General features: G+C 37.0%; 3 protein-coding genes across 3 annotated transcripts; 2 read left to right on the forward strand and 1 right to left on the reverse strand.

Annotated features, from left to right (window-relative positions):
* The first annotated feature begins 205 nt into the window (after positions 1-205).
* Positions 206-9,885, forward strand: LOC128877297 (serine/threonine-protein kinase Warts). Its single transcript, XM_054124481.1, has 5 exons — positions 206-1,520; positions 1,781-2,101; positions 2,198-4,604; positions 4,775-5,052; positions 5,212-9,885. The coding sequence occupies exons 2-5, from the start codon at positions 1,823-1,825 to the stop codon at positions 5,641-5,643; spliced, it is 3,396 nt and encodes a 1,131-aa protein (XP_053980456.1). The 5' UTR covers positions 206-1,520; positions 1,781-1,822; the 3' UTR covers positions 5,644-9,885.
* On the forward strand, positions 8,993-11,979 carry LOC128877312 (mitochondrial pyruvate carrier 1). Its single transcript, XM_054124504.1, has 4 exons — positions 8,993-9,121; positions 10,463-10,573; positions 10,679-10,779; positions 11,191-11,979. The coding sequence occupies exons 2-4, from the start codon at positions 10,518-10,520 to the stop codon at positions 11,343-11,345; spliced, it is 312 nt and encodes a 103-aa protein (XP_053980479.1). The 5' UTR covers positions 8,993-9,121; positions 10,463-10,517; the 3' UTR covers positions 11,346-11,979.
* Positions 11,673-15,680, reverse strand: LOC128877301 (uncharacterized). The gene is made up of 12 exons (XM_054124485.1): positions 14,791-15,680; positions 14,596-14,714; positions 14,364-14,508; positions 14,149-14,278; positions 13,907-14,072; positions 13,659-13,839; positions 13,239-13,597; positions 13,011-13,167; positions 12,739-12,870; positions 12,471-12,588; positions 12,209-12,363; positions 11,673-12,126 (listed from the first exon to the last, which is right to left on the reverse strand). The coding sequence occupies exons 1-12, from the start codon at positions 15,435-15,437 to the stop codon at positions 12,024-12,026; spliced, it is 2,412 nt and encodes an 803-aa protein (XP_053980460.1). The 5' UTR covers positions 15,438-15,680; the 3' UTR covers positions 11,673-12,023.
* Between the last annotated feature and the right edge of the window lie 2,594 nt (positions 15,681-18,274).

Genomic DNA, 18,274 nt, shown 5'->3' on the forward strand with positions numbered 1-18,274 from the left:
CAGAATTTGTCGATGCACGTGTTTCAAGGAAACTTTTAGAGACAGAACTTACAACATAGGCATACACATTGATTAGAGCCAGAGGGTTACTTTAGTAATTTTACATTTCTGTTAAACTCGAAGCGTGTTAGCCCTAAAAATGAACTCGACGAAAATAACTTGACCGATCGCATTGGTTTAATGGTTCAATGGTTTAATGGTAAGGGTTGAAAGCTGAAAGGAAAGGAACCTGGAAGTATTGTTCCAACTACCAAAAGTTATTTTTCTACTTGTTTTTTTTTTATTGTCTCGACATTCCTAAATTATGATGAGGAAATTGATAGATGTAACGAATACCTAAGAAGAGTTTCTTAACATTTAAAAGTAATTTTAATTGAATACTAGTTTAAATGTTGATTAAACATAGAGAATAGAAACGATTGGTATAATGTTGACATCCATTTGGCACGAAGAGGTAGTTGCAAATCGCTGAAGAAATGCTCATTCGATCGATCTTTTGAATATAGCTTTTTGAAAATCGCCATCTATCTTTCTCGATAAATGACAAATATTGTCTATCGAGCGTAAGACAACGTTAATTACGAAGATCAATTTGTTTTTTCGCGCACGAGCTTCGTGTATGTACACCGTAAATTACGAAAAAGAGTGTCAAGTCGGTGTAGGAATGTGGCACTTCAAAATGGCTGCCAGTTACTTTAGTAATTTACGGCTGTATCTTTCTTTGTTGTTGCTGATGTAATTACGATTGTGTATCGGAGTATCGCAGAATTGATTTGAAGGAAAAATAGTGGATCGAAAGTTTTACGTACACGTTACCCTCGTCACATGGGTTCTGGGTAAACGTGATAATAGAATATGCTCTCAAGTCGTTCTCTCCTGATTGCTACTTCGATCGAACTTATTTCAAGACATTTATCAGCCAATGCCTCCTCGTCTACGAAGAAAGTGTGTTATTGTAGCTTATTCATCATATAAAGGACTTTCTGGATCGATCCTTTGCATATCTAACGAATAGGTTAGATTTCTGATCGATCTGAACATCATGTCCATCAAAGATACGGAATTTGTGAGATTATATACGAATCTTTTTTATTCTATACTACGAGCTTCCGAATAATACATATATATATATACACACATATATGTATGTATGTATGTCTGTATATATATATATATATATATGTATATATATATATATACACATATATGTATGTACACGCATATATGTATGTATATATACGAAATTATGGATGAACGAACAAAACAAATTTATGCTACAACCAAGACTTCTAGCATAACGAATATCATATCTTGGTGTCCATCGGCTCACTAATATCGACATAGATTTCTTACTGCATGTAGTTAAGAATATTTGGAACGGAAGTAGTATTAGAATTAGCAATGCCTGCTGTCACTCGTATACCAGATCAACGTGTTTGTTGTGCGTGGCATATTACACTACTGCTGCAATGACACTACGAAAAGTCTACGCTAAAGCTTGTTAGCATCAAGCTAGATCCGTAAGCATTGCATCGATATATTTCTTTAACTTGTAACAAGACATTTTGTATAGTATTTACTATATTTCACGAATACATTGATACGATTGTTACTCTGTAACTTTACTCGATGTAGAATATTATTATTAAAATACTCAAACACATGTACGTGTACAAAGCACTGTACAAATGTATCGTAGAATTCTCACAATGAAATGAGAAAGCAACGTTACATTTAAAATTTATATATGTACGTATATATGGATATATATGTGTCACAGCTGGATTAAAGCTAGGTCTCAGAGGACCTAGCATGGGCCACTATGAATCCACCCGCGGTTAGTAAATCGAGCACTCGTGGCTCTGGATACCATCAAAAGGCCCTAGCTGAAATTCGCAATTCTCTGCTGCCTTTTGCAAATATCGGAGGAGCAGGTGAAGTGGGTTCCAGTGCTGCCAGTACTATATCTACTTTATCCACAACCAGTGGGATAAGTTCTGCCTCTGGACTCAGTGGTCTCTCGGGTGCTTCTGGTTCAACTATCGATAAATCTGATCAACGACAATTATTGGCACAGTTATTAGCCATGGGATATTCGGAGGTATGTAGAGTTTAAAAAGTTGATGAACATATATAATCGATTTTTATTTATCAAGAAGACATTTTTAACACATTTTTAAAAATGTCCAACACCCAGGAAATTGCACTGCGGGCCCTGAAGTTGGCTGGTTGGCGTCTGGATGCCGCTATAGAGTTTTTAAAACAAGCCCAAGGCGAATCTCTGAACGGTCTTGGTAAACTTAATACCAAGCTCATAAGGAAACCTAGTTTAGAGCGAGAGTTGAGTTTACAACGCGGTAGTCCTGCGCTGGATAGCGGAGCAGGAAGTTCGCGATCCGATAGTCCCCGTTTGACGGAGCTCAGTCCTCATCCACAGCTGAGTCGACAATATTCTCCGAGCAATTTCGTAGAACGAGAACCACCACCTCCTCCGCCACCTCGATGCAGCTCCACGCCACCTCCACCGCCGCCACCTCACGCTCCGTATAACCAACCGAACGTACCTACCAACATGCAGCAAATGCTTAAGCGCATGTCTCCTGCTCCAGTCGTTCCTACACGACCGCCACCCACAGCACCTGGCAATACAGGACCTATATCAACGTCTGTCAACTTGCCGCAACGGGGTACAAGTCCTGTGGCGAGTTCGAATAACAATTCAAACAGCCGTCAGCCTATGATCGTTCAAAACGGGCCTCAAGTTCAGCAACAGCTCTCACAGCAAATGCAGGCCCTCAGCATATACCAAACGAGCAACAACACTTCTAATACTCAAGTTGAACCGCCACCCCCGTACCCCATAGTCTCGTCTTCGTCGGCAGGTCCGGTGCAACCACCATCGTATAGCGTTTCTATACAAAGCAGGCAGAGTCCTACGCAGTCTCAGCAAGATTATCGAAAAAGTCCTTCCTCTGGTATATATTCTGGGCCTACATCGGCTGGCTCACCGAGCCCCATCACAGTTTCTGCCATATCACCGAGCACTCAAGCATCCATGGCCAGACCAACCCCTCTGCAAGCTTGGGGCGCGCGACAGGCGAAAACCCAGCCACCGATAATCATGCAATCCGTCAAGAGCACACAAGTTCAGAAACCCGTCTTGCAGACTGCTATCGCACCGACTTCTCCTCAGCCCATCTCGACCACCAGCAATACGCCTCCACCTCCACCTTCTTATGCGTCCTCTATTCAACAAAAGCAACAGCAACCGCAGCAGCAACAGCCGCAACAGTCGCAACAGCAACAGCAACAACAATCCTCGCAGCAACAACCACCGCCTGCGTATCCACCGGTGAACAACGTTGGTAGCACGTCCACGAATAACATAAACGTAGGTGTCTCGGTAGGGGTACCTACCACAGAGCCGCCAAGTTACGCGACTACGATGCAAGCGTTAGCTGCGCAACGTGGTTTGCATCATCCACTTCCTCCTCCACCGTATGGGACGCCAACTACCGACGATTCCAGCGTGATATCAACGGTGGAGAACAGCACGAACCTCAGGTCGTCTCCTGTCGCGCTGCACCCTCCGTTGCAAAGAAAATACTCACCTGCTGAGAATTGTCAGCATCCTATAGAAACACCGCCTCTACCTCCGGTAACATCGACTTCTGTAACCTCGAGGAATAATAATAATAATAATAATAACAACAACAGCAGCAGTAACGGTGGAAGCAATAGTAGCAGTAATAACAATAACAATAATAACCATGCACCAGATAGCAACGGGGCTAAGGGAGGAGGTTCGCCCTCGTCTTACAAGATCAAGCATCAGTCACCGATACCTGAAAGGAAACACATGAGCAAAGAGAAAGAGGAGGAGCGTAGAGACTGCAAAGTACGTAATTACTCTCCTCAGGCGTTTAAATTCTTCATGGAACAGCATGTTGAAAATGTGTTGAAGTCTCACAAGCAACGGCTGTACCGTCGACTTCAGCTGGAAACAGAGATGGCAAAGATTGGGCTTAGTGCAGAAGCCCAGTGTCAAATGAGAAAAATGTTGTCGCAGAAGGAATCGAACTACATCAGACTGAAACGAGCAAAGATGGATAAGTCAATGTTCACGAAAATAAAGCCTATCGGAGTGGGCGCGTTTGGTGAGGTAACGTTGGTCAGGAAGCTCGATACCAATCAATTTTACGCCATGAAGACTCTGAGGAAAGCAGACGTACTGAATCGTAATCAGGTAGCTCACGTTAAAGCTGAAAGAGACATATTGGCGGAGGCTGATAACGAATGGGTAGTGAAGCTCTATTATTCATTTCAAGATAAAGACAATCTGTATTTTGTAATGGATTATATACCTGGTGGTGATCTGATGTCGCTGCTGATCAAGTTTGGGATATTCAAGGAACCATTGGCGAGATTTTACATTGCTGAGCTGACGTGCGCGGTAGAAAGTGTTCACAAGATGGGTTTCATTCATAGAGACATTAAACCTGATAACATCTTGATAGATCGAGATGGGCACATCAAGTTGACGGACTTTGGATTGTGCACGGGATTTCGATGGACTCACAACTCCAAGTATTATCAACAAAATGGTGAGAATAAGCAACATTAGTTGGTTATTGAAATATTGTCAAGTACTAGATTGTTGAAACGTGAATTTACATTGTACTAGCTTATTTTCTCTATTTATCTAGTCCTTTCCTTGCAATATCGATCATTGTATACTAAAACTATTACTTATTACTAATTATTATTAAAACAGGTCACGGGAAGCAAGATTCCATGGATCCCGCTGATGATTGGAATAACGAGTGTCGTTGCATTCAATCGAAGCCGCTGGAACGCAGGAGGCACAGAGAACATCAAAGGTGTTTAGCTCATTCGTTGGTTGGCACACCAAACTACATTGCGCCGGAAGTACTGCAACGGACGGGATATACTCAGTTGTGCGATTGGTGGAGCGTCGGTGTAATTTTGTACGAAATGTTGGTTGGCTCTCCACCATTTCTTGCCAATACACCCGCTGAAACGCAATACAAGGTAATTTTTACTTGCGTTCGAGTCTTATTCTATAGATCCTTTGTTTGCGACAGTAGACCCTAACTTTGTTGAAAAACTTGGAGAACGTTTTTTTCTACATTACATACATTAGAAAATACTGCTTCATCGGTTGAATTGAACAGAATAATTGTGTTGCAGGTGATTAACTGGGAGACAACTCTACATATCCCTAAACAAGCAAACCTCTCCCCTGAAGGTATGGATCTGATATTAAAACTGTGCGTTGGCGCGGATCGTCGGTTAGGTAAGAACGCGGACGAGGTGAAAAGTCATCCGTTTTTCGCAAGTATCGACTTTGAGAAAGGATTACGCCGACAAGTAGCTCCACACATACCTAGGATACAATATCCTACCGATACGAGTAACTTCGATCCCGTGGATCCCGATAAATTACGGAATTCAGAGTCATCCGATTCCAATAAATCGGACGAGCTATTAGACAACGGGAAACCGTTTCATGGTTTCTTCGAGTTCACGTTTAGACGATTCTTTGACGACGGTGGTGGTCCTGCGTATCCTAGTCGAATAAGTTTGGACGATAACGACAATCAAGGTCCCGTTTACGTATGACAGTAGGCTTATAAGTTTTATTTGTGTCAAAGATGAGATAATGCAATGTTTCACGTTCAGTCGGAAAATGTTTGTAAATATTGTTCGAAGAGCTTGTTCTGGATTAGGATGAGTAGTTAGAACGATGCGAACCCGTGTAGAATTTTGTTGAATCGTTGTCAGGAAACGTATACCGTACTATGTTATATGAGCTGAACAGAACGGCGATCATCGAAAACAGAAACCCTCGCTTTTGTTCCTTAATTTCGATAACACGATTAGTGCCCATACGTGTCGCGTACAGTCATGGAAATCATCACAAAGAACACGGATGGCTAATGCTAGTTCTTATTTCACGTGTACTTACTACTTAACCCTTTAACGTCTATTGTCCGCAGAATTTTCCAAGACGCGTCTCACGCGTCTTTATTATCTATAATGCAACTACTTGAACAAATTTGCTGCTTAAATGGTTAACGATTGACACATTTCAACTCATACTGTTAGATTCACCCGTTTTATGTACCGTAATCGATGACATTGTACAAGATCGAATACTCGGTGTAGGAGTTAAAACCCGTTTGAGTTGTTTAACAAATGTTACGATACAATAGACATTCAGGTGAATTTTTTAAGAGAATAAAAACAATGATAAAAGCTTGATAAAAAGTCGAGAAAAGAATGAACAATGCTCGTTGACTTACGTTCAATCGGAAATTCACGTGAAACAAAGGAGAGTAGTTGAAATACATCCGTGTGTTACACCATTGAACACGTGAATCCGTACACGTAGAATAGGGGGCTCTAAATATTATATGTATATCGGTCTACATACGTGTATTTCATTATTTGTATCTTTGTGTGTTTTTTCCTCATTTTTCCTATACCACCCCCCACCCCGCCGCGACCACTACATATTTCATTAACCAGAGAATTACCTGTCGGAATCACCTTCTCAGAGATCATATCTTTCAGATCAGAACAATCGATAACACAATGACGGGACAAAATTTAATCGTGGAATCCAAAATTGATGGGCATTTATCGCGTGTTTGTGGTCCACTTTCTAGAATTTTATTATTAGAACGTGACACGATGTATATCAATTTGAGAACTCGAGATACGATAGCTTTTATATTTTCGTGAATCGAGGTAAAGATATACGACTTTTTCAAAGAAAAGGGTATCAATTCATTTACTGCGAGGCGTATGTAATCTCGAATACAATTATAAAACGTGATGGTCGATCGAAAGATGAGACAGTAAATGATCAATGGCTAGGCAATGTATACTCTTTATTGTAGTGTTTATCGAGGAAAAGGTATCGTGGTTGCCATCCTTATTGGAATTGGCTTTCGTGCGTATCGGAAACACGTGTTTGTATGTTTCAGCAAGTACTGTGATATTGCAAATAATTAGAATAATGTGGCTTTTAAATGTATCGGCCTTATTTAACGTCTTTTTTTTTTTTTTACATTGAATGCTACAACATGTAATAATTATTACTAAATATTAATTATTATTGTATAGATTCTTGAATGGATGTAATGTGTTCATTGCATATTTTATGCAGCTTTCAATCGTCAAGCCTTTTTTTTCTTTTTTTTTTTTTTGGCACTTCTCTAATATTTTTCGTTTCTTTTCTTTTCTTTTTTTTTCTTTTTTTAAATATTTTGTAATTTTAAGAAATGTTATCGATTTAATGTCATGCCGTATACATATATTTTGTGTGTGTCTCTTATGTCTTCTCGGATTAATTAGATGTATCCTAAAATTAAGAAACTCTGGAAAAAGTATGAGACGAACAGTTCGAAAGTTGAATTGCACAGACAAAATCGTTTATTTAATGTAAGTAAAAAACACGAGTAAGTAATGTAACGTCAACCAAGTAACGAACATTCAATTTGTCCATACCATTTTCACGAAACGATTCCTATCATTCGTAAACGGCTTCTTAACGTAAGACTTCCTAACGATAGACGTACCGAAAGAACTGTTGAAACTATCGATTGCAATACATGTTTACATTATGGATAACGAATCTCCATATCTCGTGTCACAAACGCATGTAATTTTATACGATACGATACGCCGTATTATTTTTAGAAAAAAGAAATACCTCTGTAAGACACGCTTTGTCTGGGGTATTATTTGTTCCCTTGTTTCAATTAACTGGCTTTTATTTAAATTGTTTAGTGTCTTTGTTAATTTGTATTATTCTCATTGTTGAATATGTACGTACGTATTATAAGCAAAATGAATTGAAACGACTGGGAAACGAGCCAATTAATTTGTTTAAACAACACACGATTAAAACCTGAAAGACTTAATCGTTGACGTTACTCGTTTGATAGAAGAGAAAGGGTTGAACACTGCATTACTGCATCAAGAATGTATGTACCATGTACAAATTAAAGATAAATCGTTTTATTCGTACTGTTAACATGTTGACAACGGAAAGTGAAATCGTTAATTTTTAATAGTTAATTGTATATCTACAGAGAATTGGCAAGAATCGATAGATATTAAAAATAAAACACCTGTTGCGGTGTAACATTGAAACAGTAACGATCAGAATTTAAAATACAAATTATATTACAGATTTACGTACAATTGTATGTGTTGTTTCGTACTCAAATTGTTTAAAAACTAGTTTAAATAATTACTACTAATTTGTGTGCTCTTTACGTGCAGTATATACCAAAGGAAAAGTAAGTCTTTTATATAGAACGAGAAGATTACTAGAAAAGTAATCGTCTGAACGTTACTGTATTAATAACAGATGACAAATGTTTAAATACGTGTTTCGCATGATTTATTCGTTATTATTGCACGTAGAAGAAAAATGTATGTATTGCAAGAGAAAAAGGCAGGAAGGGAAAAATGTAAGAATGACTTAGGTTTCCGTTACTGGTTCGCTATTATTTATAAACCGACATTCTTCCTGAAAAAGGAGATTCGATACACGAGAAGGAAACAAATTTTCCATGCAGCAATAGGTTGTCTATAAAAATTGTGAAGTTGTCGGTAGTGGAACAGGAAGGAATGGGGAATAGTAATTTTTGTAATAATACGCAACGCATTTAAGTGTCGTATTCATGCTCCCCCGCCCCGGTGCGCCCCACAGCCCCCCCCCCTCCCCCGCCCCCAAAGTGCATCTATTTGTTTCGATTGCACATTCGACAAATAATGAATACCAAAGGGATTCACTCTTATTATCATAAAAGTAATCCTTGTATACTACAGTTGATAATCTTACTCTTTGTATACATAATTTTTGCATGTGTAATTTTAGTTAATAGATGTGCGCAAGACGATGGCACAAGAACACCGAGTTGATGCTAAAACGAACTTTCAGCAAGCGTTAGTTGTTCTGTACAACTACAGGATTATTCTGCGCGTGTGTAATTGCTACTCGATCGTTAAAAAGATTTACAAGTGCTTCCTTCGGTGGATTTAATTTGTAATATATATTTTAGAACAATTGAAAAATCAAACGGTAATCTGCTTTTACCGCATACGGACATACATACAACGACACCTATCGAAAAATGATTCTTGTCTCTGTTAACACGTTGTGTGCCTTTACAATATCTACGTACTAGGGTATTTGCAGAAAAATAAATAAGAAAGATGAAACTCTTTTTACTATAAGGCTGAACACTTGGTACAAAAAAGAAACAAACAATACTATATTATTTACATTAAAGAATATAGGTAGAAGGGAAAGGTTTTCCAAAGTTAGTATGCAAAAACAATTATGCATCGCAGCATAACCATCGGCAGTCAACGTGTTTAACTAAAAAAATTTGGTAATTAACGAGTCGATACCTCTCACTGTGTATTGAAAAGATAAAAATATTTTTATACCATGAAATATACATGTATATAATAATTTAGCTCTAAATGTTATCCATATATGTATATATTTTAACTATGATTTAACTATGCACTAAATTAAGCTCATCTCGACTAATAAATTGTGTAGCGTTGTTGCCAGCGCAAAGATCTTATGTCATTGAATTATCTTACAGATTATATCTATTGCAATTACAATATTATATACAGATCTGTTAACCCACATGTCAAAGGAAAGTGATTTTGAATTATATAATTGTACATTTTGTAACATCCTTTTCTGCTTTGTAATTATGTTATGGAAGTAAGAGGAAAGGCGTACTAGTTTTTTAAGACGGTATAATATATTAAACTTTGTATATATTTTCGATAATTATTCTAAATTAAAATTATGTTTAATGCTTACACCTTCCTAATTTTTATTATCTGCGTTTCAGCCAATCGAATTGTTCGACTTTGAATGCTACAAAAAAGGATCGAGATTATTGCGAAAATAAATTTAGTAATTACTTATATAAAGTTCATGGCCCAAGTATTAAACTATACGATTTTAGTCAAGAAATATCAAGTAGAATCGAATCAGTAGAGAAAGTAATCGAAATTAACGAAGCTATGTTTTGCTATGATTAAAACATTGGCTTGATTGGCTCTCATCAGTGAATTTGTGATTAAAAGTCATTTTTAAACTGCCGCGCATGCCGTGGACTGCTGCTGGTATCTAACTTTATATTTATGGCCAACTAAAAAGTTTCATTATATAAAAACAAAAGGGACAAAAGGTCCAAAGGTTCGAGCAAACGTAAAATAATTTTTATTCCAGATTAATAACGTCGTATGATTCTCGCGGTAGGAAGTCTTTATCGAATGTTTTTCAGCCAGTAGAGGAATATTTTTTATGTGATCGTTTATGTAACTAAACCGATGCTTGCTCCCTCGAAGCTACTCGTGCTGATTTCCATATCTCTCGTTTGCTTTATTTTAGAAGGACAGCTCGTTGGGAAAGAAAGGAAATAGGAAAACGGGGAAAGAGCATCGCGATGAATCGTGTTAAGAAACTCCTATCGAGCAAAGAGACTCGTGATTACTTCATGAGGCAAGCTATAGAAACATTCCTACATTCCTGCATGCTCACGTGTGCATACGACCTTTATTGTGTACATGTGACTTAAATATATGAAAAGCGCTTTTTTTGTTTCAGCACGCATTTCTGGGGACCAGTAGCTAATTGGGGTATTCCAATCGCTGCGATCGCCGATATTCGAAGAGATCCGGAATTCATCAGTGGGAAAATGACACTTGGTTAGTATGTCAATTTTAATATCTCTTAATTTAACGATTATTTACATTTCATATATACATATACACAAACTGAGTACGCACATGCGTTAAAACTTTCAACGTATTAAAGTGTCTATTTATTATATTTTTTTGTACCCACGGTATATATCATAAAAGATATATACTGTGCCATATATACATGAAACACGTCTTGTTCGTGTATTAGAAAAGTCCAGAAAATAGTTATAAAATAATCTAATTAATCTGTACCTCAAAGGCAAACTTTGTTCAGCTAAAATCTTGGAAATTTAATATTTCAAGTAACAGTGAAGAAATTATAAGTTGCATCAATAGAAAATATAGGTTATTAGTTAGTAAAAATTGCACGAGTCAAGAATCGAGTTAACATTTATAAGATGTATTATTTTTCAGCATTGTGCTTGTACTCTGCAATGTTTATGCGATTTGCACTGAAGGTTCAACCGCGGAACTTGCTTCTGTTTGCCTGCCATTTTGTTAACGAGGGAGCACAATTGACTCAGGGTTTTAGATTCATTAAACATCAATTTTCACCTAAGAAAGAGTAATAGCCAAATAACAAATATTTAGGGATCCTTACGAATTACAAATATTTGTAAACCTTGGCCAAGTTAGATCGTATAATGTACATTATTGTAATTCATGATTATTTATAAATACAATTTAAGGACAACCCTAGTTACTTTTAGAATGAAATACAAGTGTAAATATAATAATGAATTGTTCCTTTCCTCCAAATACAAATTTGAGTACGCAAGAATAAAGTTCCAAACATTAATAAGAATAGTAAATAGCCTTTTATAACTTCCACATAGGAAACGTAATAAAGGGATACAAATGAGATGGAAAATGGAATAAAATTAAATAAATTGACATAATTGTATATACAATGTATTATTAAAATATAAAAGGTATAAAATATATTTTAAAATACATAAATTGACAATATACATTTGTGTACATTTCAACTGGACGTATAAAGTGTATGTGCCGTGTATGCACGTATCTATAATTACAATTTATGTATTTATTTCTTACATTTATGACTTTTGTATTCTACGAAACTCTCTTAAAATGACTATAATCTTCCGAGATAAAAAGTGTAATGATTAAAATATTATTGGACGGAATGTAGTATTGCTAATATAAGTTTAAAATAAAATACTTAAAGTCTTTGTAATCGGACGGCATAATGGTATATCTCTATTTATTATAATAAAACGGCATTATTTACTTTTAATCAGGTAATAGACCATCGACGCTAGTAATAACATCCAGCTGACCTCAGCCGACGAAGCACCCGCTAATCGACACTTAAACATGTCGTACCTACGATACAAACACCAATCAATGTTGCAACTACGTAATTATTTGTCGGAAGAGAACCTTACTGATTTCTATATTTAATTACCTAGTTTCTTGATCGTTAATGAGATTATTGAATTCAGCTTCTACCAACTGACCATCGTAATATGTAATTAAATCTTCGAATGGATATTCGAAACCTTGCTTGCACTCACATTTGTATCCGCCTGTTTCGAAACCTCTGCCGAGAATAGGTACGCACTATGAACGAAGAAAGAGATGATTAATCTTATCTTTTTTTTATAGAATGTTTCTATTAATAGGATGATAATCGAAATACATAAATATTAATTTAGATAAAATCTTACGTATGACGTTTTCCTATCGCACTTGTGAGTACCCTTAAACGCATTTGGCGCGTAGAACACATCGTCGCATTGGTTTATGTCGAGCTGAAGCAGGTCCATAGTAACAGCTACAACGCCTCTGTAAGGATTTTAATATAAAATGTGATCTTGCTCCTCCTCTTTCTTTGTAAGGAAACTGGTTTCCTATCCTTGTAGAGTATCTCACATTCGATTTCTCATGCATACACTACGTGTCCGCCGAGTCGTCTGTACGCACAGAAATACTTACTTGAATTCCAGGTTCTCTTTCAAGCTGTCCCAGCCGAAAAATGGGGATGCATAGGTAATTACCCATTTCTCCATTTTGCCGTTACAATCGAAGTACGGAGTTGTCCAGTGACCATGGTTCAGGTTTGCCGCTCTGTACAGACGAACGCGTGTTCCCACACATTAAAATAAATCCTATTTGAGAGATCAAATTCCTCTTGCTCCTCAATCCCACAAATGTAATTTCTTTATATTTGGATTGAATGTTGTAGATTCTTTCTAGCAAATTCTTACCTATAAAAAGTCGGGTAATGTTCATATTTCTTCAAATGTTCTCCAGTTTCGTTGTAGCGAATTTTTATTTTCATGTAGTATTTCTCCAGCTCATCGTAATTCGTTGCCCATCTTTGTTTCAGTATTTGGAAATAATTCTTTTTAGTGTATACTTCCTCTGGAAACATATGCAATTATAATACTCGTACGAAAAATATGAGTATTATACAATAATGTTTATTACTGTACCTGTGTTATTGAGTCTGGCTAAATCTTCGACTTTAAATTTTCGAGTGTTTAGTTGAGTTTTATAGGCATATGGAGCAAAGAATGTTCTATTCGTGAATTTGTTACGATCCCAAAATGTTCCAGCAGACCATATCTTAGTGTCTCCAAGAACCAAAGCTAAAGTTTCCCCGATCATTTGATCCTCTGTAAGTGGTCTATCTGCTACTCTTTTACCCGAGTAAACTTCATGAGGATCAGAAATTTGTAGAAACGCGCTAATAAAGTTTGCTAATCGTGTCGCCATTTTTGCTTCGTTTTCGAAAAATTCCTCGGCGGCGAAACCGATATCTCCGCGTAATGTTAATTCTTCTTTCGTGTAACTGTAATTTTAGGTATTAAGTTTTGTAACTTGTACATTATTAATAATCATTTCTTACTTACTTTTTGCACGTTTTGGCGTTTATACTCAAGATAAATTTAAGAGCTTGATCTATATTCATTTTCTCAGTCCTCAAAGCTTCTGGTCCAAGAGAATAATTTTTATAGCGATAAAATTGCTCGAGATATTTTTCTCTGATGTATGGTTTTGCCTTTTCCCATTGTACTGGCGTCTTTTGAATCCCTGTCAAGTAAAATACATCACACTTGCATCATATTACATCCACATACAGTAGGAACATAACACTTACATCCTATTTTAGTACAATCGAATCCATTATAATATTGTTCTTGAGTCGCCCTTTCGACGATTTCTCCGAGATACGGACGTCGTACTACCGTTGGAAGTCTAAAACCTGGCTTACATCTACATTGATATCCTCCTCTTCGAAAACCCCAACCATGTAATGGTTCGCACTACACACATGGCAAGAATTAAAATTAGCAGAAATAAATGATGAAATACATGATGCGATTCATTTATGTCAAATACCTCTGTAGTTTCTGTTTTACATCTTGCAGTATTTGCAAATCGATTCGGTCTACTATTCCCTTTCCCTTTAGGACACTGATTTATGTCTATTCTTTCAAAATCCATTTCTATAACAGATACAGCAGTATATCTGGAAGAAAGATAAGCAATGTAAAAGGAAATTCAAATGAATAGCTCGTTCGTTAAATAGGGATATAAATATGTAAAATACACACGTTGGATATTCAATGTGTCTAAACCCTGTGTGTCTTGGATAAATGTCCGCAATAGGTACAACTGCTGCCACAAGCCATCTATTCGATCTGCCGCAATCAAAGTATGGCCTGGTCCATTTTACAGGTCCAGGATATTCATCGGCGCCTACACAAAATAATAGAAGATAATTAAATATTAAGTCTCGTTTGTTTGAAATAGGATGCTTTGATAAGATTGCTTTCGTTCTAGTACCTGGTGGTCCATGGAATGTAAATGTTTCGTTGGTGTTATTAGCATATCGAATTTCAACTTGATAAGTAGTTTTAGTGTCGTGTCTTCTATCAACATTATCTGGCAACCATTTCTTATACCTACATTTACAAAACCAATACATAAGCACATTTAAACGAACCGAAAATCTTGCTTAAACATTATTAACCAAATTACCATTCGTTTATTCGATGATAATCCGTTGTATAATCTTCGCTAAGACTGCTGCTCGCAAAAGCACCAAGATCTTGTATAGCGAATGTATTTCTGGTAGATATTCTTTCCAGATGTATGGGATCGTTAAAATCATCAGCTCTGAATGTACGGGGAGCAAATCTGGGCATGGTCTTATTGAAAAAACCTCTGTAGGATGGGGAATATGACATGTTTGGGGAGAAATATATAGCCGAAGCATTTATGTACGGATTTGCAGAGACATCGGCAACGGTTGACAAGAAGTAATACATCATGCCTGGATCGTATGTGTCGTTGATCGCTGGACGTATGAATCGCGACTGTAAGATGTAACTCCAAAAGAAAGATCTACTAAGAGCCATATTATGTAGATGCAACAAAGCAGTTCTATTAGGAAACACAGGATTGATGTTAATATCTTTGATATCAGGTAAATGAGAGACTGAGTCCTCTGGTAGATATAAGTCTCCCAGATGCTGAATAGGACAATTTTCTCGATTGATCTTATCCATTCTCAGACGAATTTCGTCGAAAGCGTCTCTGGCTTGCCATTCGTATTGGCCGACAACGCCCAAACAAAAGAGACACATGATCATCGCCACGTACATTTTTGAATCGACGAGCTCCATTTTTCAATGATACAGAGCTGGTTATTACGTTCTGGAGTTGATACCAATATCTCACTGATTCATCGAAGCATGAGTAAGAGAGAGTATTAGGAAAAAGTGACGAGAAACGTGCAGTTTCTCGTCTACGCGACGTTCATTCACAACAACCCACGCAAGACTGGCCAAGACTGGCTTATCGACAAACGACAAACGAGTAAACACACCCAATCCGCAATCCCCCCGACTCGTGCTTTACGTTCGTGCTGTTTCGTAAATCCTACATGTTGCTTTAGGTATGACGTCATTGATTCTATACCGAGTTAGACTTAACTTTTGCCGTGTATTATAGCACGCGCACCGGGAAATCCAACTGGACCAACTGCCGAGCTCCCAAGTTTCGAATAAAAAAATCTTAATCGTCTATGAAGATTGAATTTAAGGAATAATTGTTAGATTTCTAACGAGTTGGCTACGAATGTAGCCAATTTCTGTATATATTAGGCTTAAATTGGCACGTGTCACTTATTTATGTACTTTGGTTACTTCTGGAGAATTTCGTTTCGGAATAGATCGAGGTTAGGACAGTAGGTATAGTTTAAACGTGCAATTTATTACACTAATTGTAAGTTGTGATAATTTGTACGTATAACGAATTAGTTATGACATCTACTGAATATTTATTTGGTTCAACCAGTAACGATTAGAAAAGTTTATGAGGAACAAAGGAAAGGTTGGAAGTTATGGGAGAACAAAAACATTCAGACATGTAAAACATTTGGAAATACCCTTATGGACTTTGATATCGTTGAAGGTTAAACAAACGAAAAAATACTTGTTCGATTCGATATTTTTATCTAGATGAGAATATCGACGATTTTTTTTGTCTTTACTTGAAGACGTACCGCAATCTCGATTTGTGTTCATTTGTTGTAAGGAAAACAGATTGCGGCGGAAGCTGTGTCTACGGAATTTTCAGAAGAAAGAAGAAAAAGTAGTAAACTATAGCTTAATATGAGATAACATTTAAATATCTTTTATTATGGTAATTCACCTAGCGCCCTGGTCCAACGACCCCCCAGGGATTTGACTCTCCCAAGTACCAAAGTATTCTGCTCGCTGTGGCATTATTGTCCCAATACAGGTTCACCCCTATTTATCTGCGAAAAAAAGAGAATGTCTCATACCTAAACAAGTATTTCGAGGAGACAACTTGCTGGGGGTCTCCTCTGTCCGGCTGTGTGGTTCCTGAGAAAATTTCTGTAATGCTCGTTCACAGTTCAAGACTCTCGATATTAACGTGGGAAATAGTCTCCCATGGGGTCATTCATTTAATAATTTAATATTACAATCAAAAACAAAAACCTTTCATGTGAAACAACTACTTAATTTCGATTGAAATATTCTCGATAGAAATGATGAATGATGATTTTGATTCGTTTCAAAAATTGTATACATATTGTAACATTTTCTCTTCTTTAACGAGCTATCACATAATTTCTTGATTAAACGCGTATCGCTCAGAGCATGATAATATGTTGAAAATATGTACATATCGATACAAACAAAACAGCTTTTCGGATCAGCAATCATTTATATTTTTATAATACAAACGTTTACATCGAGTAAAATTCAGTAAAAAGGAACAAGGACGATGTGTGCGAATGGATATTTTATAATTTCGAGGGGATCCGATATATGTATATGTACAAGTATTTTTCTACTCTAAAATCCCAACCTCCCACGACAATGGCTCCAGAGTCGAGCAAAAAATGCATTGTCTGCGGAGAGTGCAGACAGCTAAGTAATGAGAGATAGAACGAGAGACCGGATCACGATCGAAAGGAGAGAGGAAGAAACGAGCAATGCAACGATTAAATAAAACGTAATTGATCGATGTTCTGTAGTCCAGGGATTACAGATAGTTTCTGCATCGATAAGTTCATTTTCGATAGCCAGGCCGTCCAGACGAATAAAAATAATTGTTAAGAAAACGGAAAAGTTCCGAAGGAACAGGTTTCTGCAAGCGAGTGTGCAAGCATCGCCTTTCTCTCTTCCTCCTTCTCGTTCGAGGGACGCGGGTGCGTGCTCAACCAGACAGGCGGTTTACGGTTGAATTCAGGACCGTATCTCGGTATCTGTGCCATGTTCTTCTACTTTAAAGTAGAACTTTAAGTAGAAGTGGAAGGAAATAGAAAAGGATTCTCTAAACTCTAAAGGATAAGAGCACAGACAGTATCGTAATTACAAAACTTCGTTTCTCGTTGTAAATACAGTCGTGAGATGTAGTAAAAATTGTAATATTAAATGTTTCGTTACCGTTAGCGGGCTTTGTGTCAGCTACCAAAAAATCCCGCGTATGCACGTATGGATGTGGATGCACAGAACACCTACATAGTTACTTTATCCTCTTACCGTTCCTTGACGCTATTATCACGTTGACCTTCTGCGAGTCCGTAAATTTTGTAACGTTCCAGAAACGAGACAATTCGATTCTTAACACGCAAGACGTGACGTATTGTTTTGCACAGGAGGGTTATTTGTAATAAAGCTATTACCACGCGGGAAAAGAAAAAGAAAATGAAATTTGTTGCATTGTTCGATCAAAACATGATTGTATTTTTAAACGTTGTTGTAACATTCTATCGCTGTTTATTGCGCGAATATGAGGTATGTTATGAATACATACGATCACAAAATCATTAGACACTAATGATTCATCAAATATAATTTTGTCAAGTTTCGTTCAAGTACTGTTACATTAGAGGTTAGTTATAAAATGATAAACAATTTAACTTGTAGAGATTCAAATCATACAAGTTTGACTATATCTCTCACGTTATTAATATTTGAAATTTGAT

This window comes from Hylaeus volcanicus, chromosome 5, assembly GCF_026283585.1.
Source record: "Hylaeus volcanicus isolate JK05 chromosome 5, UHH_iyHylVolc1.0_haploid, whole genome shotgun sequence".
NCBI lineage: Eukaryota > Metazoa > Arthropoda > Insecta > Hymenoptera > Colletidae > Hylaeus > Hylaeus volcanicus.

What these genes read in the sequence shown, in the direction of transcription:
- LOC128877312 (XM_054124504.1), top strand. Translation starts at nt 10,518, where the DNA reads ATGAATCGTGTTAAGAAACTCCTATCGAGCAAAGAGACTCGTGATTAC. An exon ending in ACTCGTGATTACTTCATGAG is followed by an intron (nt 10,574 to 10,678) that starts GCAAGCTATAGA and finishes TTTTTGTTTCAG; the next exon opens with CACGCATTTCTGGGGACCAG. An exon ending in CAGTGGGAAAATGACACTTG is followed by an intron (nt 10,780 to 11,190) that starts GTTAGTATGTCA and finishes ATTATTTTTCAG; the next exon opens with CATTGTGCTTGTACTCTGCA.
- LOC128877301 (XM_054124485.1), bottom strand. Translation starts at nt 15,437, where the DNA reads ATGGAGCTCGTCGATTCAAAAATGTACGTGGCGATGATCATGTGTCTC. An exon ending in TATCATCGAATAAACGAATG is followed by an intron (nt 14,715 to 14,790) that starts GTAATTTGGTTA and finishes TTGTAAATGTAG; the next exon opens with GTATAAGAAATGGTTGCCAG. An exon ending in ATTAACGATCAAGAAACTAG is followed by an intron (nt 12,127 to 12,208) that starts GTAATTAAATAT and finishes TTTGTATCGTAG; the next exon opens with GTACGACATGTTTAAGTGTC.
- LOC128877297 (XM_054124481.1), top strand. Translation starts at nt 1,823, where the DNA reads ATGAATCCACCCGCGGTTAGTAAATCGAGCACTCGTGGCTCTGGATAC. An exon ending in TAGCCATGGGATATTCGGAG is followed by an intron (nt 2,102 to 2,197) that starts GTATGTAGAGTT and finishes TCCAACACCCAG; the next exon opens with GAAATTGCACTGCGGGCCCT. An exon ending in CCGCTGAAACGCAATACAAG is followed by an intron (nt 5,053 to 5,211) that starts GTAATTTTTACT and finishes ATTGTGTTGCAG; the next exon opens with GTGATTAACTGGGAGACAAC.